Source organism: Arvicanthis niloticus, chromosome 20 (assembly GCF_011762505.2).
Source record: "Arvicanthis niloticus isolate mArvNil1 chromosome 20, mArvNil1.pat.X, whole genome shotgun sequence".
Lineage (NCBI taxonomy): Eukaryota > Metazoa > Chordata > Mammalia > Rodentia > Muridae > Arvicanthis > Arvicanthis niloticus.
In genome coordinates, this window is record NC_047677.1 from 42,128,127 (window position 1) to 42,150,066 (window position 21,940).

Consider the following 21,940-nt stretch of genomic DNA (forward strand, 5'->3'; position numbering starts at 1 on the left):
CATTATTTTTTTCTACGGTGAGAAGGTATAGAAAATATACATAAAGGTTCAGGGCTATTAACTTCCTGTAACCCTCTCAACCATTATCACCAGGATGTCCTGTGAGGCTGAAAATGTCCCCACTCAACAACTTGATTCTCGTGTAAATATGTCTATAAAAATTCTACCAAGCCAGGCAGTGGTGGCACACGCCTTTAATCCCAGCACTTGGGAGGCAGAGGCAGGTGGATTTCTGAGTTCGAGGCCAGCCTGGTCTACAGAGTGAGTTCCAGGACAGCCAGGGCTACACAGAGAAACCCTGTCTTGAAAAACAAAACAAAACAAACCAAACAAACAAACAATCTACCAAAAATACCACACAAAGAAAGAGTAGCACACGAACATCCATTTCTCCAGCCCCCCCCCCCCCCCCACTAACCCTCCTCACTGTGGTCCAACTCAGGGCCCGCCCCTGTATCCAGATCCACCTCCAACCCCCATCCTGATTACAAGGAAGAAAATCTGCAACCTTGTCTCATACCATTTGCCAACATTTCAGCATGTAATGTAACTCTAAAGATGAAGGTAGTGCATGTGACCATGAAACATTGTTGCAGAAAGAATTAACCGTTTCTCAACATGGCTGACATCTCAAATCTTATGCTAAAGGTCTGAGCTCCGAATCTCCAATCTCACTCTGCCCCCTCTCGTCTTGCAACTCATCAGGTCGGGTTTTGTCCACCATGGACTTTGTGATTAAGTTCCTACAGTGTCACTTAATGCATCCCACCGTGCCCCTCTTTGCCCCCCCCCTTTTTTTTTTTTTTTTTTTTTTTTTTTTTGCCCAGGAACCTTCCCCAGCGTCTTTCCTTCCGATCACCTGCTTCCTCCAGTGGGCTACCGCCTCAGCCCATTCACTTGTGGCTGGGTCCCTCTCTTAGACTGAGAACCCACACAGTCAGCCTCCACCTGCTGGTCCATGAATCCCTACCTCTTCTCGGCATGCCCCTAAATGCCATCAATGGCTGCTGCTTCCAACAGCAGCCCCTCCACTCTTGCCACAAAAGCTTGCCATCGCTTCCGGGACCCACCCTCTCTCAGGGTCTCCTCTCTAACATCCCACATGTAAAGGGGCTGAGGTGAGACCCACATGTGGGCCAATGAGCTGTGTGTTACTCAACTTCCTTCTGAGCGCTGACTTAGAACAGGAAGTATCAGGCGGTTGCCTCAGTGGCTGTGTTCTTCAGACCCGGCCACAGAGCCAGCTGGCGAGAAGCAGGCAAAGGCGTCTCCAGTCAGCCAGAGTCACGGAGTGGAGGCTTCCAGGGGACAGAGAGGGGTAAGCGCAGGGCTCCTGTGTTCAGGTAGCTCTTACATGCAACACCTCAGAGGCGGGCTTTTCCCATGGAATTTCTCTTTATGACCCCAGCCCTAAGGACACTGGTGGCCTTTCCATGTCCCTCACCTGGCCTCACCTTTTTTTTTTTTTGTTTGTTTGTTTGTTTGTTTTTTTCGAGACAGGGTTTCTCTGTATAGCCTTGGCTGTCCTGGAACTCACTCTGTAGACCAGGCTGGCCTCGAATTTAGAAATCCTCCTGCCTCTGCCTCCCAAGTGCTGGGATTAAAGGCGTGTGCCACCACTGCCCGGCGTCTTGAGACCTTTTACATGTGGTTTCTGGTTACTCGGAGCCTCCTGACTGATGTCCATTGATGAGAGGCATGGTACCACAGTTGGGCAGAGTCGCAGGAGTTCTGGGAATTTCTGTAACTGGATGTGGGTCAGCAGGCAGAGAACTGTGTTGATTCATTCTCTCTCTCTCTCTCTCTCTCTCTCTCTCTCTCTCTTTCTCTCTCTCTCTCTCTCTGATAGTTTGTGGATGCCTGTGACTGAGGAAGGTCAGCTATGACGGGGGGGGGGTGGCTGAGACAAGCTGTGGGAGGGAAGGGGTCACATACTGTCACCCACCTATTATGAATGGAAGTAGATACTTATGGTCATGGAGGTGGGTGTCAGATTGGAGGTAATGATCAAGAAAAGGAGCTGCTGAGTTGGCCATTGTCCCCATCTACTTTATAATGGGGGACAGGAGGACTTCTCAGCCTGCCCTGCAAGTCTCTGGGACCTAGGCTACAAAATGCCCAGCCCAGCCCAGCCCAGCCCACAACATAACAAACAATAAGGAAGTCCTCTACCCAAGAATCCCACATACAGTAGTGGCCAGGCCTGGGGCCAGTGACCACAGGGCCACATCCCAGATAGGGGGAGGATGGATGCTTGTGGGGCCTGGCCCTTTGAGACCAGCCTACAGGGGTTATGTAGCTGCTGAGGGGCAGGCTGGCTGGCTCTGTGAGGTGGAGTCCATGAGGGCAGGTCTCAGGTAACAGACACTCTTTCCACATCCAGTCGTGAGGGAGCAGATAGGCGATTGTTGCTGTCTGCCGTATTGCCAAAACAGGAGTAAAATGAGCAAGTCCTGAGGGTTAGTTGGGGCTGGAGAGGCCCAAGTTTCCTATCTCCACCTTTCTCCAATAGTTCTGTTTTTTTTCTCTGTTGACAAATGTGGACACAATCTTGCCAAAGGCATGCATTCCGCTGGCGCGAGTTGTGTTCACTGCGATTGTGGGGGTGGAGAAACCATACAATCATTCTTTGCAGGAAGTTCTGCCCATGGGGCTATCTTTGATACACAGCTTGGGAGGAAGCATTCTGCTCTCTGTGGAGAAAGGGGGTGAGCCGGGGAGGCTGCCGAGCTCCGGGGAAATGAGAGGGTGGGCTGTCTGGCTTTGCAGACTCCAAATGTCTGCAGTCAACAATGACTCAAAACTCACTCCTGTGAGGACAGAGTGGTGGAGACAACCGAGGTTCCCGCTAGCTCCACTTCTGTAACTCAGGTACTTGTGACTCTCTACAGGCAGCAGGGCTTGGGGGGGGGGGTGTTGAACGTGTGTAGAGCTACACAGAGCCCCAGTGGGGTGGCTCTGTGGGGAAGAGCAGTTCTGAGTCAGCCCCTCTGTTCACATCTCTTCCCTTTTGGGCATGAGTCCTAGCCCTGCCTAAAGCTGTATCAGCTGAGGGCCCCAAATGCTTCCAAGTGTATTCTGTCACCCAGAGGTTGCATACAGTTCAAGCCTTGGGAAGAAAAAAAAACCAGTTCAGGGCATCCTCTACCTGACTGTTGGACAACCTTGGGGGATGTTCGAGAGATACCCCCAGGCAGCCAAGCCAGTACTGGCTGTGTCCAGTCTCCATTCTTTTCTGCATAAATGGAACCTCAAAGGGAAGTGTTAGTTTCCTCTCAGACCCCACATGTCTGAGTGAATCCCAGGCCCTGTGGAGGGGGTCTGTGTGACACTTCTATATTGGGAGATTGTAGCCCAGCAGAGACAGGTGGCCCAGGTACACCAAATGGCTAGAGCCCTTTGGCTGCCAAGTCCTGCTGTTTCCCTAAAGCAGATAGCTCTGCTACCTGAAGTCTAGGCAGGCCATCTGATCACACTGTGAACCCCAAGATTGCATTATTTACCAAAGGATGAAAAGGGGTTCTACTTGTGGTGTGGCCCCCTTAGCACGCACTGTTAATCCCTCTGGCTGGAATATAGACGTGCCCTTAGTCCACATTTTTAATCCCAAACAGTGAAGATAAAGTTAGCTTGTAGAAGGAAGCACCCATGTGTGAAAATGGTGTCTAATTGAATGACAGACAAAGTGACGAATCAGAGAAAGATTTGACAGAATAGGATCTGCCCAACTCGCACAAGAAGAGAGGGGAAAGAGAAGCTACTTTGGGGGGGGGGGAGAAGGAAGAGGAGGAAGACAAGGAGGAGGAGGAGGAAGAGGAGGAGGAGGAGGAGGAGGAAGAGGAGGAAGAATAAGAGGGGGACAAGGAGGAGGAAGAGGAGGACAAGGAGGAGGAGGAAGAGGAGGACAAGGAGGAGGAGGAAGAGGAGGAGGAAGAGGAGGACAAGGAGGAGGAAAAGGAAGAAGAATAAGAGGAAGAGGAGGAGGAAGAGGAGGAGGCAGTTTTTACCAGGAGAGTTGTACAAAGACAGGCTGCAGAGGGAGAACAAGCTAGGCACAAGTGAAGAAAGAATGAGCCAGAGAATGAGAAGGAGCCAGAAGATCAGACCAGATTGCTAGAGTTAGTTTGAGGCCAAACAGAGCAATTCAGAAGAAACGGGGAGCAGTCTGATTGAATCAGTCAGCCTGGAGAGGAGTTTGAGCCACAACAGCTGAGTTGAATCACCCAGCTAGAATTCAGAAAGAACTAGGAAGGGGTTGAACTTACTCAGCGGCAAGTCTCAAAGGCTGAAAACATCCTAGGCCTTGATAGATTATATGAAGGTTGGAAGCATCCAGGACTAGGCCTGGGTTAGCCGACTGAAGCAGTAAGCCTCTGAGATGACAATTACATCAGGCAAATAAAAGTTACATTTATACCAGGCTTTGCCTCTGCATATGGTTCCTGCACATGGTTGGTCTGATAGGATTTGCTTAAAACTTTAAGAGGGGTCTTATAGTCCTTTATTTAGGACCTTCTCCTATAGCAGAGCAAGCCTGTGGCACAGCCAGAGTCCTTATCATAAATCTGGGGTCAGGTCACCCCGTCATCACCCAGAAAGTGGCTCCTTGGTGAAGAGCTGGATGGTTTGTAGAGGTCCTGGACCATGCAGGACGTGTGCCCTGACAGCCTTCTCCCTCCTTGGAAAACACAGCATCTGGGCTATTCACCCCCCTGGCATCAAGGCAGCCAACATTGGAGTGAGAACCTGAAGGGCTGCCTTCTGCTGGGTCTCTCCTGAATCCCCGTGAACACTGATATCCCCATGCAGCCAGTCCTGAGATGGTCTGTGTGGGGTCTTAGAACATTGGGACCCACCGCGCCTTGGTGCTGATAGAGCAGAGACTGGCACTTTGGCTGCCTCAGAAACGAGCTAAGCAGGAAGCCATACCTCAGCCTCACAATGCTATTTTGCAGCATCATCCCAGCAGCTCCCTGAAAGCTGGGCCTTCGTTTAGGGTCTAAAGGATTCACGGTTCTCCACAGAAATGAACCAACATGAGGCAGGTCCTTCATCTGATAGGACAAGGCCCAGTGCACTATGGGAGGAAAAACCACTGTGTTGAGTCTACTGACACAGAGGTTAATCTTGGAAAACACCTGCCCAGCAGGTGATGCCCAGCCCCATGTTAGAACCAGTGTTGGGGCCCAGTAGATCAACCACGTAGACACACGAGGGCTACCTGTGCAGGATCCTCTGCCTCCATTGAGAAGAGAGCAAACAGAGTGGCCTGTCTGTGGCCTCCGTGCAGCTGGGCCTAGGTCTAGAAGTGTCAGCTCTAGGGCAGAGCCGATGTGCACATTATTTGCAGCTGTGCCTAGCCGTGTGGCCTAGGTGACAGGCTGGGCCTCTTGGGGTAAACCCACAGACTGAGGCCAGGCATCGGTTAATAGAGACACAGGCTAGCCCATCTGCCATTAGGAATACAGTGAGTGATGTGATCTCCATTACTGTTTCTGGAGGACAACTGTCCACTTCCGGAAGTTGGCCCTGACCCTAGTGGGCCTTCCATAACAGGGTCCCTATCAGTGATTCATTGCAACAGGTTATGGCCTGTCTGCAAGAGATATGGCTATGGGAATGCCAGGCCTCTGTGATGCTCAGATCTGGCCAGTGAGAGATGTAGGGACTTCAAGGCCCCAATGCTGCTGCTTTTGGAAGCTTCTGTGGACAGAAGCCTCTTATCTAAGCAGTCAGCAGGGATCTCCCTGAGCTCCAGGATCTAAGGATGCTCATGGCCAGCCCCAGGGGAAGCCATCAACTGTGCCCTGTGGTGCTGTTTGAAACGACAGGAGCTTTGGAACATTCAGAAATTCGGTGGAGATGATGGGGCGGGGGATGGGGAGGTAGCAAGACACAGGAAAATGAAGTCTGTGAATCTCCGAGAGTAGCCTGGATACCCCAGTCCATGTCCCAGAAGAGACCAGCAAGTGCTTACAGCTAGCAAGCAAAGGACGGATGAGCAGGTTCTCGTAGCACTGTGAGGTCACCATCATTCTTCCCTAGGTCGCGATGGAACTCTCCTCAGGATTGTTGGCAGTGGGGACAGAAACATCAATATCTTTGGGGACCTTGAGAAGCAATTTCCCATAGTGTGTCCACCAGAGCTTTTGAGACTGCTCTGTGAACAATTACGATACAAAGTTGGAAAATACAGACTATGGAGGAGCCTGAGGACACAGGGATGATGCTACCCAGAAGACCTGGTGCATTTTGATCCATAGCTTTTCCTTTTCCCCTTTTGCTTATTTTTCACAATGAGAATGAGTTGCTCCAGCAGCTGTCCATACCGTGCCTCTGCTGCCCCAGATCCCGCAGGGTGGGCATCGTGAATGTCAAAATGGCTACGCCACCTTCGTTTGAAAGCTACTCCAGCTATCCCCCTGTTCTGATGGATATCCCTCGTCCCTGGACCTCTGTGTTCTGCCTGTTGAATGGCCATGCTTCTCTGAGTTCACAGTCCACACTTCTCTGGGAGGCTCACCGTTTGCCGCTAGCTTCTCAGATTCTTTTAGAGAGGAAACTTACTGTTTGCTTTTTATACTCTCTTCCTTCCTTTCTGTTTTTCATTTTGTTTTTAAAACGACATGTGTTCTGGGGTTGAAATCTGGGTCCTTACACAAGTGTTTTACCAACATTCACTCTCCCAACCATTCTACCCATTCTTAGGTGACCACAGCAGCAGCAGTCCTGGAGTCCTGGCTGGGTCACATTAGAGCACCTTAGACAGCAGGATGCCTCCCGTGTACTGACATGTCTGTAAGGATGCTTTGAGTCCCTAAGACTTGAGACTTTTATTGCATTGTTTTCCTATTCATTTTAACACACATATGTGTATGTATGTATGTATGTATGTATGTATGTATGTATTATTTAAGAAAGGGTCTCACTTTCTAGTTATGACTATCCTGGAACTCACTATGTAGACCAGGCTGGCCTTGAACTCACAGAGATCCACTTGCTTCTGCCTCCCAAACACTGGCATTAAAATGCTTGTCCTGCGATGTCCACCTTATTGCAGTGTTTTTAAATTGCTTTAGGAAGTAGTCTCATTTAACTCCATTTGGCTAGTAGCAGCAGCCCCCAGTATCTCAGGACTCCACCAATCGTAAGCACCACTGTGACCATGTCTCTCCATCACTTGTGAAATTTCCATTGCAGGATCTGGGGGTTTCTGAGTGCCTAGATCAATATCCTCCCTAATCAGTGTTCCCTCTGACCCCTTTGGCTTTTTGTTCCAAGTCTGCCTGGAGCTCCTGGAACCCAGCTACTCCTTCTGTTCGTATAAGCCCTTAGTCTTAATTAGCTTTGTCAATTTTACACAGCGTTAAGTCAACTGAGGAACTTTCTGGATCAGACTGTCCTGTGGGTATGTCTGTAGGGAAATGTCTTGATGATTAATGGCTGTAGGCGGGCCCAGCCCACCGAGTGGAGCGCCAGTCTCTGGGCAGATGGTCACTGGCTATGTAGAAAGTCAGCTGAGTGTAAGCCTGTGGGAGGGTGAGCCATTAAGTGGGGCTCCTCCATCCTTTTAACTTCAAGTTCCTGCTTGACATCCTGCCCCGACTTCCCTCAGTGATGGCTGTGAGCTAGAAGCTGAAATAACCTTTCTTCCCCTAACTTGCTTTGTGGTCAAAGTATTTTATCACAGCAAAAAAAAAAGGGAACTGGAACAAACCTTGTCCCTGCGTCTGCCCAGAGCTCTGAATCCTAGACCTAGTGTTCTGAAGCCAGCTGCTCCTCTGTTCCTGGTCCCTTGTCCTCTGCCCGGAGCTACTTGACCTCCAAATAGGTCCAACACCCTAGAACCCATCTGCCTGCCTCCCCACCCCCGTTCTTTTGTGAATGTATAAAAGGCAGAAGTGACTCCATCTTGACACTGGGCTTTGGTGAAAAAGTTCAAGGCTAGACTGTGATCTCCTGCGATTACCACAGACCTTTATTTTTGTTTTCCTGAGACAAGGGCGGTCCTAGGACTCCATCTGGTCTCCCCCAAACTACCCTGGGGCTCGTCAATCTTCACCAATGCCATCTCGTGTTGTTCTTAGTCAGACGCCTTGTGTGCTCTGACTGGGGACAGGAAGCCACCCACCACCAGCCTTTTGTTACACTCACTCCGCCTCTGCTGACTTTCTTACATCACCACCTGCTTTGTGTGTGTGTGTGTGTGTGTGTGTGTGTGTGTGTGTGTGTGAGAGAGAGAGAGAGAGAGAGAGAGAGAGAGAGAGAGAGAGAGAGAGAGAAGGTTTCATGTACCTCCAGCTGGCTTTGAACTCCTGGTCCCAGTGCTAGGATCACGGTCACCACACCCTGCCCAAATCACCTTTTGACTCTTGTTTCCTCTTCTGCCACGAGCATTTCCTCCTTCCTGGGGACATGTTAGGATGAAGATACTTTCCCATCACAGGACCCAGATGCTTTATCCATCATGAAGTCCAGTCTTTATTCCCTCCTTTGTGGGATGCCATAGTCCCCAAGGGAATCCTCAGAGAAGGACAACTCAGGCCTCACAAGGGTAGGGGCCTGCGGATCTTCCCCACTTCCTGGGTTGCGAGAGCACTCGCCAAGCAGATGGTGGAGATCAAGGGTGGCCCTGGTGCACGGCCTCTGTATAAAGTCGCACCTCATGACTTGGTGAGGGTACTTGCCTGAAGATCCCAAAAGCCCCAGTGAAGTCCAGGAGATTGAGGGGACATGGCAGAGCTGCTGGGTAGCCAGGAGGACATCTTCCACCTCTGGGCATTTTTTTTTTTTTTTTTTTTTTTTTTTTTTTGAGACAGGGTTTCTCTGTGTAGCCCTGGCTGTCCTGGAACTCACTCTGTAGACCAGGCTGGCCTCGAACTCAGAAATCCGCCTGCCTCTGCCTCCCAAGTGCTGGGATTAAAAATGCTACCTCCGGGCATTTTTACTTACCTTTTGACCCCAACCAAGGAGCTGGGAGCTACTGTGACCAGACAGCCATTTTGCTGGTTGTCAGGTTAAGTGGAGAGAGCAGCCCTAAAAGTGTCACACACTGAAATTCAAACCTGTCCTTTGGAGCGCAGCCCTGGGCCAGCAGATTGTTCTTCAGTGATAGATCCTAAGGCAGGAGAGGTCGGGAGATAAGAAGATAAAGAAGGTAGAAAATCTGAGGTCAAGAGGTCACGCACAAGCTGATGATTGATGCCAAGCAAGTTCATTAAGAAATACAGCCAGCTGGGCGATGGTGGGCGGTGCCGGGCGGTGGTGGGCGGTGCCGGGCGGTGGTGGGCGGTGCCGGGCGGTGGTGGGCGGTGCTGGGCGATGGTGGCACACACCTTTGATCCCAGCACTCGGGAGGCAGAGGCAGGCGGATCTCTGAGTTCGAGGCCAGCCTGGTCTAAAAAAAAAAAGAAGAAGAAGAACATCTTATATACAGTTTTTAAGGGACAGTGTCTGAAAAGAAAAACGAAACAAAAATGAAAACCTACTGTATAATGGGACTGAGCCGTGAGAGGCTGACCAAGCGATGTTGTACCAGGGGACGATGGGACATCAGAAAGTGAGCACACAGCGGGATTGGCTACTGATACCCATAGCACCTTAGGGTGACAGAATTTGAATTCTTAGGATGAAGCCTGACCTCCCCAAGCCCCCAGACCATTGCCAGCCTTGATGATCATATTCCAGGTTTTAGACAGGAGACTGTGGTTTTCTCTTCCCCATACATCAGGGTTTTAGGGAAAGCCATGGATGGTCTATTTATCTATTTTATCTATTTTTATTTTATGTGCATTGGTGTTCTGCCTGCATGTATGTCTGTGTGAGGGTGTCAGATCCCCTGGAACTGGAGTTACAGACCTGACAACCTTGCCCCCCATCTCCACTCAGCATACTTGGTAGCTCAGCCTTGCCCTGCAGAGGAGCTGGTCATGGTGTGGGGAAGTAAGTTGATTTCGTTTCTGTCAACACGGCCCCTGGTGCTGGCATCTCTTCTGGCTTGCCTGCCACAGTTTCTCATGTCTTAGGAAGTCAGACCCAGGGGCCACCCCACCCAGAACATTCTAGGCCTCTGTGGGTTGAGTCCTGGCCACTCTGGCTATTCTGAGGAAGGAGGGTGGCATCAAGGCTCCGGGAGAATCCGTACTTGCCAATGCCCAGCTGTGAGGAAGGAGGTCACAACCCAGGCCTCTCAGCACGCTCAGCCCAAGCTAGCCCCCACCCCCCAACTTCCATTATTTCAAGGCTATGGATTGTAAGCAAGCAAGATGGGTCCCTTGGTTATGGAGACATGGCAGCAGGTGGCCAGCAGTAGGGTAATCCAGGCTTAGAGTGAGCTCTGTGAAGCCTATTGTTCCCTGGCTGGGACAGGAACTGTAGCTGTAGCTCCTCCAGGGTAAGAATAAAGTCAGTGCTTCAAAGAGTGCCTGAGACAACCAGAGACAGGCAGTCTCTGTGAGCCAGCTCAGTCCTGCCCCACAAGAACTCCAAGTTCATGCCTCTGCCTGGGCCCAGTTCTGCTGTCTGGGTCAACCAGGTCATGGTCCAAGCTCACTATGGACTTTGAATGTACAGGTGCCATAGCCCTGGACAATGTGGGCCGATGCACTTATGGGATGGAGATGGGCCTGCCTGTGTGGCATGCATATCTGTCTGTCTGCCCGTCTGTCCATCTGTCTGTCTGTCTGTCTGTCTATTTCTATATCTCAATCTAGCTAGCTAGCTCTATCTCTATACCTATAATATCTATATATCTCTATCTCCGTATCTATCATTTATCTATCTATTGTAGGAGGAGCTAAGGTGGGAGGAGTAAGGAGAGGAAGAGGAAAAGGAAGAGGAGGAGCTAGAGAGGGCAGAGATGTAGGAGGATGAAGAGCCACGCAGGTGGGGAGAGCTGTCCTGGGTAACAACTTATATCTAGGTTAGCTAATTGGGAAACACCTCTAATTGTATGGGCATATTGTTATTGAGCATTACCAAACATATAAGGCCTTTGATTAATCTTTAAGCATTAGAGTCTCATTTTCTACCAGGCCCGCGTGGTTGGCGGGATGGTCTGGGCACAGACCAGCTTTGTGAGGATAGAGTGGAAGACTGGCAGAGCCATCTCCCACGCTGGCGTCTCATGGGTGGCAGGGCGCTACCTGATATGCCTGAACAGATGGCATAAACTGAGCAGTGGTGATAAGCCACCGCTGCTCTAGGCCGCAGGCCTGGGCTAGTCAGGAACATGGCGGCTGATTAAGAAAAGCCAGATTGAATGAAGCTTTTTAAATATCTCTTGCAACTATCTATCTATCTATCTATCTATCTATCTATCTATCTATCTATCTATATTCCTCAGCCCCCCACCCCTGTATGTATGTATGTGTGCTGGCGGCCTGCTTTTCCAGGTACTTGACCACCTGAGCCAGTCAGTATTCAGGCCCCCACATCCCTCTCTGAGGTAGCTGGGTGACATCTGTGCTGGCCCTGCTTGATTCTCATACCCTGTGGCAGTAGGACAGCAAGGAGGAACTCCTCAGGTGATTAGCCTAGAGTCATCTGGCTCTTCTCTCCACAGGACATGCTGGGCCCACACACACTGCTGCTTGCCCTCCCTGGACTGCTCTTCCTAGGATCTGGTGAGTTCTGCGGAGCTGTCGCTACACATGACATTCCTTGCCAGCAAGCAGGCCCACCTCACATCTCTTTGGGCATAAGTTCCCAGATGGTTGGGGAAGGACCAGCCTCTGGGAGTAAAGTCTCAGGCATGGATGGTTTTGGTTGCCATGGGGCAGGAGGCGGGGTCTGACTTTCTCTAGAGCTTTGCTTTGAGTCCCATTGGCATGACTCAGAGCCCTTCCCCGACTCCGGTAAGGCTGTAGGCACTAGGCTGTACCCTCCCCAGAGTCTCGTCCTTTGTACTCTATTAACTCTTGAGGAGAATCATGGTAGATGCAGGGCCTTCATTCAGCCTGTCTGTCTCCCCAGCCGTCATGTCCCAGGAGTGCACCAAGTACAAAGTCAGCAGCTGCCGGGAATGTATTCAGTCGGGGCCTGACTGCTCGTGGTGCCAGAAGCTGGTAAGAGCTGTGTGGGTCACCTGATAGACGCTAAACTGCCTTTCCCACCTGCTTGGGTAGGAACCTTTGCTTCTCTGAGGCCAGGGGTACCAGAAGATTCTCCTTAGTACCCAGCAGAAATGCCTCAGGAGAGAAGCTTCCAGATGGGATATCAATATACCATGGTAACCCAAGTTGACCCCAGGTACATAGGAAGGGACAGTTCGGTGTCACAATATGAGTCGAGAGCAGAGGGAGACGAAGGCCCACAGTCCGGCATGGTGGAGACTTTTCATCTTTGAATCACAGTCTCTTGGTCCACCTGCCCTCCTCCCCTGGGACTAAATCTTTATCACACCAGGGTCCTCAGGCTGCTGACCACACAGGGAAACACACACATTACTCTTTCTCCTCAGTTACCTAATTCTTCCCGGTGGAAGCCCCAGACAGGCAGCCTCTGTGTTTCTTTCTCCATAGATCTTTGAGAATAAGGTATTAGCTTACAAAAACCAGGAAGTGCGTTTTGATAAAAATTGTACTGTCACCAGGCGGTGGTGGAGCACGCCTTTAATCCCAGCACTTGGGAGGCAGAGGCAGGCGGATTTCTGAGTTCGAGGCCAGCCTGGTCTACAGAGTGAGTTCCAGGACAGCCAGGGCTACACAGAGAAACCTTGTCTCAAAAAAAATAAAAAAGTACTGTCTTAGTTACTTTTCTGTTGCTATCGTAAAAATACCCTGCCAAGAGCAACTTAAGGAAGATAGGGTTCACTGTGGCTCATGGTCAGAGATTACAGTCTCTGTCATGGTGGGGAGTCCAGGGCGGCAGGGGTGTGTGGCAGCTAGCCACTTCTCATCCACAATCAGGAAGCAAAGTGCTGAATGTTCACGTTCGACTGCCTTTCTCAATGCTGTTCACTGGAGAACCCAAACCCACCCACGTGGGGGAGGTCTTCCCACTTCAATGAGTCTAATCAATGATATTCCTCACTAGTGGGCCCAGAGGCTGGGTGATTTCTGATCATGTCAGGTTGATAGTCAACCCTGGCCACCATCATTGTGTGTGTGTGTGTGTGTGTGTGTGTGTTCACATGGGCTGAGTTTGATTCTGTTATCAAGCTTGGAAGATTGAACAGGCTCAACCCAATGTGACAGATTTTCACATTTTTCCTTGCTGGTGTAGTCTCAGGTCACACAAGATGCCTCTTTACTCTCCTTAGTTCCAGAACATTCCCAGCTTTCTTCCTCTTCTCATCCTTGTCATTTTAGGGTGAGAGGAGCCACCAGTGTAGAACATCCCTCGGTGCCTCCAGCCCAATGTGTCCTCTGGTTCAACTCCAGTGTACACCAGGGACACCAGGCAGTGATGACATCTGCTGTGCACATGTGGTCCCTATGTCCCTGTGCTAGTGGTGTTTCCTGAGGTGCCATCTTCCAGGTTTCTCCTCACTTTCTGTGTCCCCTCATAGTGAGTGACAGGACCACCTGTGAGGTGCTATCAGGCTGGATACCTCCAGTAAACTACATCTGTGACCTTGCAGTCTGTCTACTGGAGACGCAGGCAGGCTCCATTTCTAATGTGGTTATTAAATAGTTCTCTCTCTCTCTCTCTCTCTCTCTCTCTCATTCTCCCTCTCCCTCTTGCTCTTACTCTCTCACCAGACCCTACTTCCATTGGTAAATCTGCAGGTCTTAATTCTGGTCAATAGTTTATGACTATTAATTTTCCCAATCTGATGTTCAACCTGTCCATATCTGGCCACCGGACCCCTCTAAGCTGCCCTGAGTACCACTTATATGAGCTTTCTTGTCATTTTGTTTTGTTCTGAGAATTTTCTTACTCTGGACTGACCAGCTGTGCTAACAGTACTCTGGCCTCCCTTCCCCTGACCCAAGAGTTAGAGTTAAAAAACACTCCTAAACCTTCATGATAAGTGGGCTCCCAGCATTCTCTGCGACTCTCCTCATCTTCTCCATCCCACAAGGCTTTTGGCTTTTGTCTCCAGCAAACACCACCCCCACCATAGGCAAAGCTCCAGAGCAGAGAGGCCTGATGTTGTAACCTCTATCCTGTGACTGAGGGCTGTGGTCCAAGCCTTGGACAAGCCACTCTCGAATGGGCTGGCGTTTCTCTCTTCCTCTTGAGACCTTTTGCTCATCGGAAATGAACAGCCAGACCACTAGTCCTATGTGGATTACCAGTTAACTTCTCTTCCCTCTATTCTTGCTTCTTGCTGATTGCTTGTGTTTCTTGAGAACTTAACATGGGGCTCTGAAAAGCCAATGCAGAGCGGAGGCACTCGGGAGGTAGTGTCTACTGCATTTCTGGGTTGCTCTTCTTCTGGGTTTACTTTCTGTGAGCAAACAGGCAGTCCCTGGTGCTTTCCAGTACCTTGAGGTTGAGCCAGACCTTCTTTGGATGCAACAGACCCCAGTTCAGGACCAAGAACAACCAAATACTTCCATGTCAGATCCATGGGGTCTTTGAAGGGACATGGTTACCAAGATGGAGGTGCTCTGGCCTCTCCAGTCTCCTCACCAACTTGTTTCCCTATGAACTGGGAAAGACTTGACCCCAAGCTCTGCCCAGCTGAGGCAAGGGCTGTCACATAAGCCTAAGGAGATTGATCACCTTTGGGAGACGGCATCTCCCTGAGACAAAGGTCCTGTTGAGAAAGGGCTAGAAAGTTCTGGCTGATGTTCAAGCTCAAGCATGATGACCAGCATTTTGGCTGGAGGTAGAGGACCCCCACATCTTTGCTGATGGAGTCAGTACTCAAATGATAGAGAAGGGTTTATATAGTCTATGCTTCTGGAAACCCAGAGCTCTCAGGGAGACCTAGGCTCTCTGGGAGTCCTGTCTTCCCTAGATGACTACCGCGTCCCACAGGGACATCTAACTGAAGTTCCGAGGGCAGGTAAGAAGGAAACAGGGCCGGGTCCCACTCTTCTTTAGCTCTGTGCCGTCTGCCTGACCTCAGACCCCTCCTCTAGAACTTCACTGGACCAGGAGAGCCGGACTCCTTGCGCTGTGACACACGGGCACAGCTGCTGCTGAAGGGTTGTCCAGCCGATGATATAATGGATCCCAGGAGCATTGCTGATCCCCTGTTGGACCAACGGGGGCAACGCCAGCAGCTATCTCCACAGAAAGTGAATCTTTATTTGAGACCAGGTAGGTATGGGACCCGGTTGGGTTGGACCAGGTCTACAATGCATCTGTGAGCTCAGCCTGTGCTACCATCAGGGCTAACAGATGGTGCGTGTCTCTGGGTTGGGCAGTGAAGCAGTCTGGGTGATGAAACCTCTCACCACCAAAATCTGAGCGCCCGAACCAATGAAAGGGCTTGGCGGGTAAAAGGGCTTGCCATCAAGCCTGGAGGCCTGAGTTCAATTCCCCAAGGACCCAAAAGATAAAAAAGAAGAAAAAAACAACTCTTTTTTTTTTTGTTTGTTTGTTTTGTTTTTTGTTTTTTTTGAGACAGGGTTTCTCTGTGTAGCCCTGGCTGTCCTGGAACTCACTCTGTAGACCAGGCTGGCCTCAAACTCAGAAATCCACCTGCCTCTGACTCCCAAGTGCTGGGATTAAAGGCGTGCACCACCACCGCCCGGCTCATGTACACATTGTAATGTGTACAAGCCACTCCTTCCTCATAAAGAAACAAATAACTGTAATTTTAAAAAAGCTACTTCAGAGTCTGAGCTTTTGCCCTTGATAGATTCCTTCAGTCCCACTGTCTGCACTGGGTGTTCAGTCTCTCTCTCTCTCTCTCTCTCTCTCTCTCTCTCTCTCTCTCTCTCTCTCTGTCTCTCTCTCTCTCTCTTTCTCTCTCTCTTTCTCTCTCTCTCTGTCTCTCTCTCTCTGTCTCTCTCCTGGGTTTTCAACACAAAATTTCTTCATTCTAATCTTGGCTATATTGAAACTCACCCTGTAGACTCGTCTGGCCTCCAACTCAGAGCTCCTCCTGCCTCTGCCTCCTGAGTGCTGGGATTAAAGACATGCACCACCACTGCCCTGACTAGACTTTCTCTTAGCGGCGTATTCTGTGCCTTTTTTTAAAGATGGGGGGGGGGGCAGGAACCAAGCCATTTAGAAGTCACAGTTCAGGGCTGGAGAGATGGCTCAGTGATTAAGAGCACTGGCTACTCTGGAAAAAGGACCTTGGTTCAATTCCAGCAACCATATGGTGGCTCACAACCGTCTATAGCTCCAGTTCCAGAGGATCTGACACCCTCACACAGACATACATGCAGGCAGAACACCAATGCACATAAAATAAAAATAGATAAATCTTTAGAAGTGACCATTCATTCTGACTCTTACAAGGCTCAGGCACTCGTGGCAAAGTCAAAGTCCTGTAGCCAAGGAACCGTATTAGCTGTTTAAATCAGGCTTGCCCCCGGCATGCTCTACTGGGCAGATGCAGTGGAGTGAGCCTGGGTGAGACAACAAGGGGGACCAGCAGATAACCCTGCGAGCAGCTGAGCGTGAAGGACAGAGGTGGTTCTCGAGGGAGTCAGGCATAGAATGAGAGAGAGCAGAAGATCCTGAAGAACCGTCCCGGTGTCCTCTCTGTTGCTGTGATAAAACACCCTGAGTCAAAGCAACTGAGTGGAAAGAAAGGTTTATTTTAGCTCACAAAGCAGCTGTGCATCACATCCACAGCCCAGAGCAAAAAACAGTGACGCTTCACTTCTGTTCACTTCCTTTTAACCAGACCAGGGCCCCGGACCTGGGAGTTTTACCACCAGCTTTCAGGCTGGGTCTTCTCACATAAATTAAGCAGTCCAGCAAAATCCCCCTCAGATCGATACGCCCCTTGACCACCCTCATCTGCACAGCCCTTCAGTGAGACTCTTGCCAAGTGATGCTAGTCTGTGCCCAAACTACCCAGCACAAGGATCTAAGGGGGAGGGTTGTTAGAAACAGAGAAGGGTAGAAGGAAGTACAGCAAGAAAGGAGGCGGGGGTGGGTCTGTCTGGGAGGTTGTCCTGGTGACAGCAGAGGACAGTGCTTGTTCCTTTGATGGCCTGGGAGCTGACACAAGCCCCTCTGTTCCGGAACTTCTGCCCCTGACCTCTGATTAAGGGCCTGCCCCTGCTGGCCCCTGGAGGGCTGTTCGGACAAGCTGGTTCACCTGAGCTAAGAAGCCCAGGCTGAGAGAGGTACAGCATCTCCCGGCAGGAAGAGAAGGGTGGCTCGCTGAGCCTTCTTTGTAAATATTTTAAGCCCTCGATTGGCCTGACTTCTAGCACCACAGTGGGATGGTTAGCCTTCCAACTCGTGAATCTGCATGGCACAGAAATCCTCCACCACCCAGGCATTCTTGTACCTAGGGTGAGCCCACTTATCAGAGTTCAAATCTGCCTGTCCTGTGTTCTGGTCACAGCCCCTTCCAGATCATAGGAGATGGGGGAAGGGGGGCTATAGGAATTTGGGGGCTGGGTGAGGTCTGGGACTGCAGCCAGGCTCAGAGTGTTTCTTGCTTTCCTCTCTGACACAGGGCAGGCTGCCGCCTTCAATGTGACTTTCCGGCGGGCCAAGGGCTACCCCATTGATCTGTACTACCTCATGGACCTCTCCTACTCCATGCTCGATGACCTCAACAATGTCAAGAAGCTGGGTGGTGACTTGCTGCAGGCCCTCAATGAGATCACCGAGTCCGGCCGCATCGGTGAGACCTGCAGTGCGCACACGCCTTTCAACCCTGGGAAGTCCCTGCCACCACACACCTCCATGCACTGAGTCTGCAGAGGCGGAAGCTGGGGAGGCTGCATATGCCGTGTTCATGGGGCCAGAGTTAATCCTGAATCTCTACCAGGGACCCTACCTGGTCACAGGCTGCTAAGATCTGTGGGCTCCTCCGACCCCTTTCTCTCTAGTTTATATTTTGATGTTTAAAAGGCAAACGTCCTACAACGCTAATTACTAAAAAGTATATCTAGCTCACAGTAACCACAGCATTAACAGAATAGTGGGAGTAAACTAGAAGGCAAGGGTCACAGGGCAGGGGTCATAAGGCAAGAGTCATAGGGCGAGGGTCACAGGGCAAGGGTCACAGGGCAGGGGTCACAGGGCGAGGGTTACAACACTGACCAACATCACCATGTTCACCAAGCATATGGGACAAGGGAACAGGGTACCCTACTCACTCCAGAACATTCCTCTGCCTCATCTTCTGCATTTAAGGATGTCCACATGAACACTTGAACACAGAATACAAGCTCATATATTCTTGTGTGTGCATACACCCGTGTGTACACTCATGCTCACACATGTCCAGGATCCCATACACAAACACATTTGCATGCCTGTGCACATGCCTAGTCATATGTGTGTCAATATGCCTGCATACACAAGCCCACAGGTACTCGTGTGCACACACTCATGGTCACACATGTACATGACCACATACATATGCATGTTCTGTCACACACACTCACGTTTGTACATGGCCTCACATACTCTCAGCTGCACATGGCTACACACATGCTTGCACCACACGCTCAGATATCATAGTCACACAACCATCATCTTGCTTTCTCCCTTGTTTGGGAAACTGAGGCTTGGTCCTTAGTCCACTGGAAGGCGCATTGTCTTGCCTAGAGCCCTACCTGCTGCCTCGTCCCTGTGCCTCCAGCCTCATGTTGTGTCTCCCTGGTCCTGCTTAGAGTCCTGGCTTCTGCTTCTGTCCCCTGTCCCCCTGCCTCATGCCATGTACCCCTCAGGCTTTGGGTCCTTCGTGGACAAGACGGTGCTGCCTTTTGTCAACACCCATCCTGAGAAGCTGAGGAACCCATGTCCCAACAAGGAGAAAGCCTGCCAGCCCCCGTTTGCCTTTCGGCATGTGCTCAAGCTAACCGACAACTCCAACCAGTTTCAGACAGAGGTCGGCAAGCAATTGATTTCCGGAAACTTGGACGCCCCTGAGGGCGGGCTGGATGCCATAATGCAAGTTGCTGCGTGTCCGGTGAGGCCATTGTCCCTGTTCAGATTTCCCAACTTCCTCAAACTCAGGGCCTTTGTCAATACTGTGGGGCCTTTTGCTCTGGTCAGTAAGCCTGTTCAGGCACTTGCCCCCTCTGGTCCCATTTTGTCACCCTGGGTCTCAGAAGGGCAGCCTCTATGGCCCACATCACTCCCAGCCAAAGTGAAGGAGGAGCAAGGACATAGTTCTGAAAACACCCACCCATTTCCATGCCAACTGACAACCCTCATAGCTCTCCTGTGAGCCAGGCTGCCCAGCAGTGAGCAGATCTTCCAGTTCTTAAAGCCCTTTCCCTCTCAGATCAAGAGTGTGAGGACTGTCATTAGCTCCCGTGTCACCTTATCCACATCCCTGCCTGTCAGTCCTAGACTGTGTTTATCTAGTGGTCATTGCAGCAGGCCAGTCCCACCCCAGCCTGGCTCTCACTCAGCTCTCTTGCTTTGCTGGGTTTGTGCAGTGGGTATACACATTCTGCATGTGTGTTGGACTATAGTAGGATACATGGGTGTTGCAAGTGTTTCAATTGTTCTGGGCACTCAGCTCCCCTGTAGACATCCCTTGGTCCCCCTTTTTTTTTTTGTAGCTGGGAGGTGTTTGCATTTTAACAGACAAAGCCATGCTCTTTTTCTTTCATGACTGTGTTGCTGGAATTTAGTTCCAGGTCTGAAGAGAGCTTCAAAGATATCCTCTTTAGACTCAGATAGACTGCCGGGCATGCTGGGAGCTGATGGCTTAGGCACTTCCTTGGCACTGGGTTGGGGCTCTCTCTATCTTCCTCTGTCTGTCTGTCTGTCTGTCTGCCTATCTGTCTGATCTATGTGTGTGTGTGTGTGTGTGTGTGTCTTTTTGTCTCCCTGTCTCTGTCTATCTGTGTCTCTCTCTGTATCTCTATCTGTTCTTACGTCTCATCTCTGTTTCTATGACTGTGTCTCTATCACTCTCTGTGTCTCTGTCTCTCTCTGTGTGTGTCTCTGTCTGTTTGTCTATTTCTCTATCTCTCTGTGTGTCTCTCTCTGTCTCTCTATCTCACTGTGTGTCTCTCTGTGTATTTCTGTCTCTCTGTCGTCTATATCTCTCTGTCTCTCTGTCTGTCTCTGTCTCTCTGTCTCTCTGTCTCTCTGTCTCTGTCTCTGTCTCTCTCTCTCTCTCTCTCTCTCTCTCTCTCTCTCTCTCTCTCTCCCTCTCACCTCTCCTCCCCTGAGGGCCCCACAGAGAAACCAAGGTAGATAACCCCTGGCTGCCTTCTTTCCAGAAGGAAATTGGCTGGCGCAATGTCACGAGGCTGCTGGTGTTTGCCACAGACGATGGCTTCCACTTTGCCGGTGATGGGAAACTGGGCGCCATCCTGACCCCCAACGATGGCCGCTGTCACCTGGAGGACAACATGTACAAGAGGAGCAATGAGTTTGTGAGTGTTCCGCCTGCCTTGGCACGCCCCAGTACCAAGGCTGGTCACATAAAGGCCACTGGAGTGACGAGGGGACGGGCTGAGAGCAGGGTCCCAAGCCCAGGTCACCCAAACAGAGCCCAGACTCCTCCTAACACAAATAACAAATCACAGAAGCAGTCCCGGAGACCCTGGTGATAACATGAGACTCCTGGTACCCACATCAGCCCGCAAGGCAGTCCTGGCCCTGGTCCTCACGGCTGAGGGCCTCACACAGCCTTCTCCATCCACCACAGGGTTCTATGCATGCCTGTTCTGCTTGCAATGACCTCCTTAGAGCCCTAGGTCATCCCTGAACACTCATTGCCTTCCCAACAGTACTATAAAGGATTTTTTTTTTTTTTTTTGAGCCCGCACACTGCAGGGACTACCTAGAACCCACTGATTTGCAGCTGGTGATAGATAGAATCTCCTGACCCTGCACAGGAGCAGGAGTATCTTATGCCCATTTGCCCCCCTAAAGTTGACTACCACATCCTTCCACTATACATCATGGAGATGAGGGCAGAGTCTAAAATCTAGTCCTAGTGGAAATGCCAAGTACTTCCTAGATGCCCATACGCTAGTTCCTCCAGATTCTGCTGTGCTCCGGCTGGCTTAGCACCTAGAGTGGTGACTCACGGTAGCTTTTTACCTGGCATTAACCATCACAATTATCAGTATTTTCTTTCTGACACATGCTTGTAGATCTACACTGAGTGAGGCCCGGCCTGAGCCAGGGCTGATGCTCTGTCAGCCTGCATGTTTGCTTCCCTAAAGTGTCCAGGAAGGTTTGTCTGACAAACTGTCCCCTCTCTCCAGGACTACCCATCAGTGGGCCAGCTGGCACACAAACTTTCCGAGAGCAACATCCAGCCCATCTTTGCAGTGACAAAGAAGATGGTGAAAACCTATGAGGTAAGCAGAGCCTCCTTGTGCAATGTGGCGACAGGCCATCTCAGCTGGGAGTGACAAGCCGGGCGGGCCCTGCCTGATACTGCCTCAGTTCTGCTTTTCATGCTGGCCTGTGGGTGGGGGGCCTGCCCAGTGGCCACAGTTCTCTGTGTGTGAGCATCCTGGTGAGAGAAGTTGAGGCTGCTGTTAGGTACTGCCTCTCTCTTTCTTTTTCTGTCTCTCTTTCTCTCTCCCTGCTTCCCTTCCTTCCTCCCTACCTCCTTCCTTCCCTCCCTCAAAAAGAAGCTCCTTCAAGTAACCAGCATTCAGATGGAGCCAAACTCATACGTTGCTACCACCTCAGGAGACCTCAGCTCTACCCACAGGGGGACACCTCCTTCCTATATGTGTTGGTTCGGGACAAGTCTCCCCAAAGCACCTCAATAAACAGAAGCCAAAACCAAAGCAAGCAGGACCTTGGATTTACCATTGGCTTTGAAACAGTCGTTCATCCTCCTGGAGAGGAAGCAGCCAGCCTTGTTCTTTGTAAATCAGTCAAGCCTGGTGATTTACAAAGACCCCAAAGTTCT

General features: G+C 50.7%; 1 protein-coding gene across 3 annotated transcripts in view; it reads left to right on the top strand.

The window, feature by feature from the left end:
- The window catches only part of Itgb2 (integrin subunit beta 2), a 49,634-nt gene that overhangs the window by 13,494 nt on the left and 14,200 nt on the right, over positions 1-21,940 (top strand). Inside the window, exons 1-8 of one of the 3 annotated variants that reach the window (XM_034524401.2) lie at positions 1,217-1,318; positions 11,564-11,624; positions 11,974-12,065; positions 15,036-15,216; positions 17,546-17,716; positions 18,771-19,012; positions 20,283-20,438; positions 21,279-21,374. In XM_034524401.2, the coding sequence (XP_034380292.1) occupies positions 11,567-11,624; positions 11,974-12,065; positions 15,036-15,216; positions 17,546-17,716; positions 18,771-19,012; positions 20,283-20,438; positions 21,279-21,374 (996 nt within the window). In that variant the 5' untranslated portion in view covers positions 1,217-1,318; positions 11,564-11,566. Of the gene's footprint in view, positions 1-1,216; positions 1,319-9,855; positions 9,943-11,563; positions 11,625-11,973; positions 12,066-15,035; positions 15,217-17,545; positions 17,717-18,770; positions 19,013-20,282; positions 20,439-21,278; positions 21,375-21,940 lie in introns of those variants that run through there. The other 2 variants (XM_076917148.1, XM_076917147.1) reach the window with 2 other exon arrangements.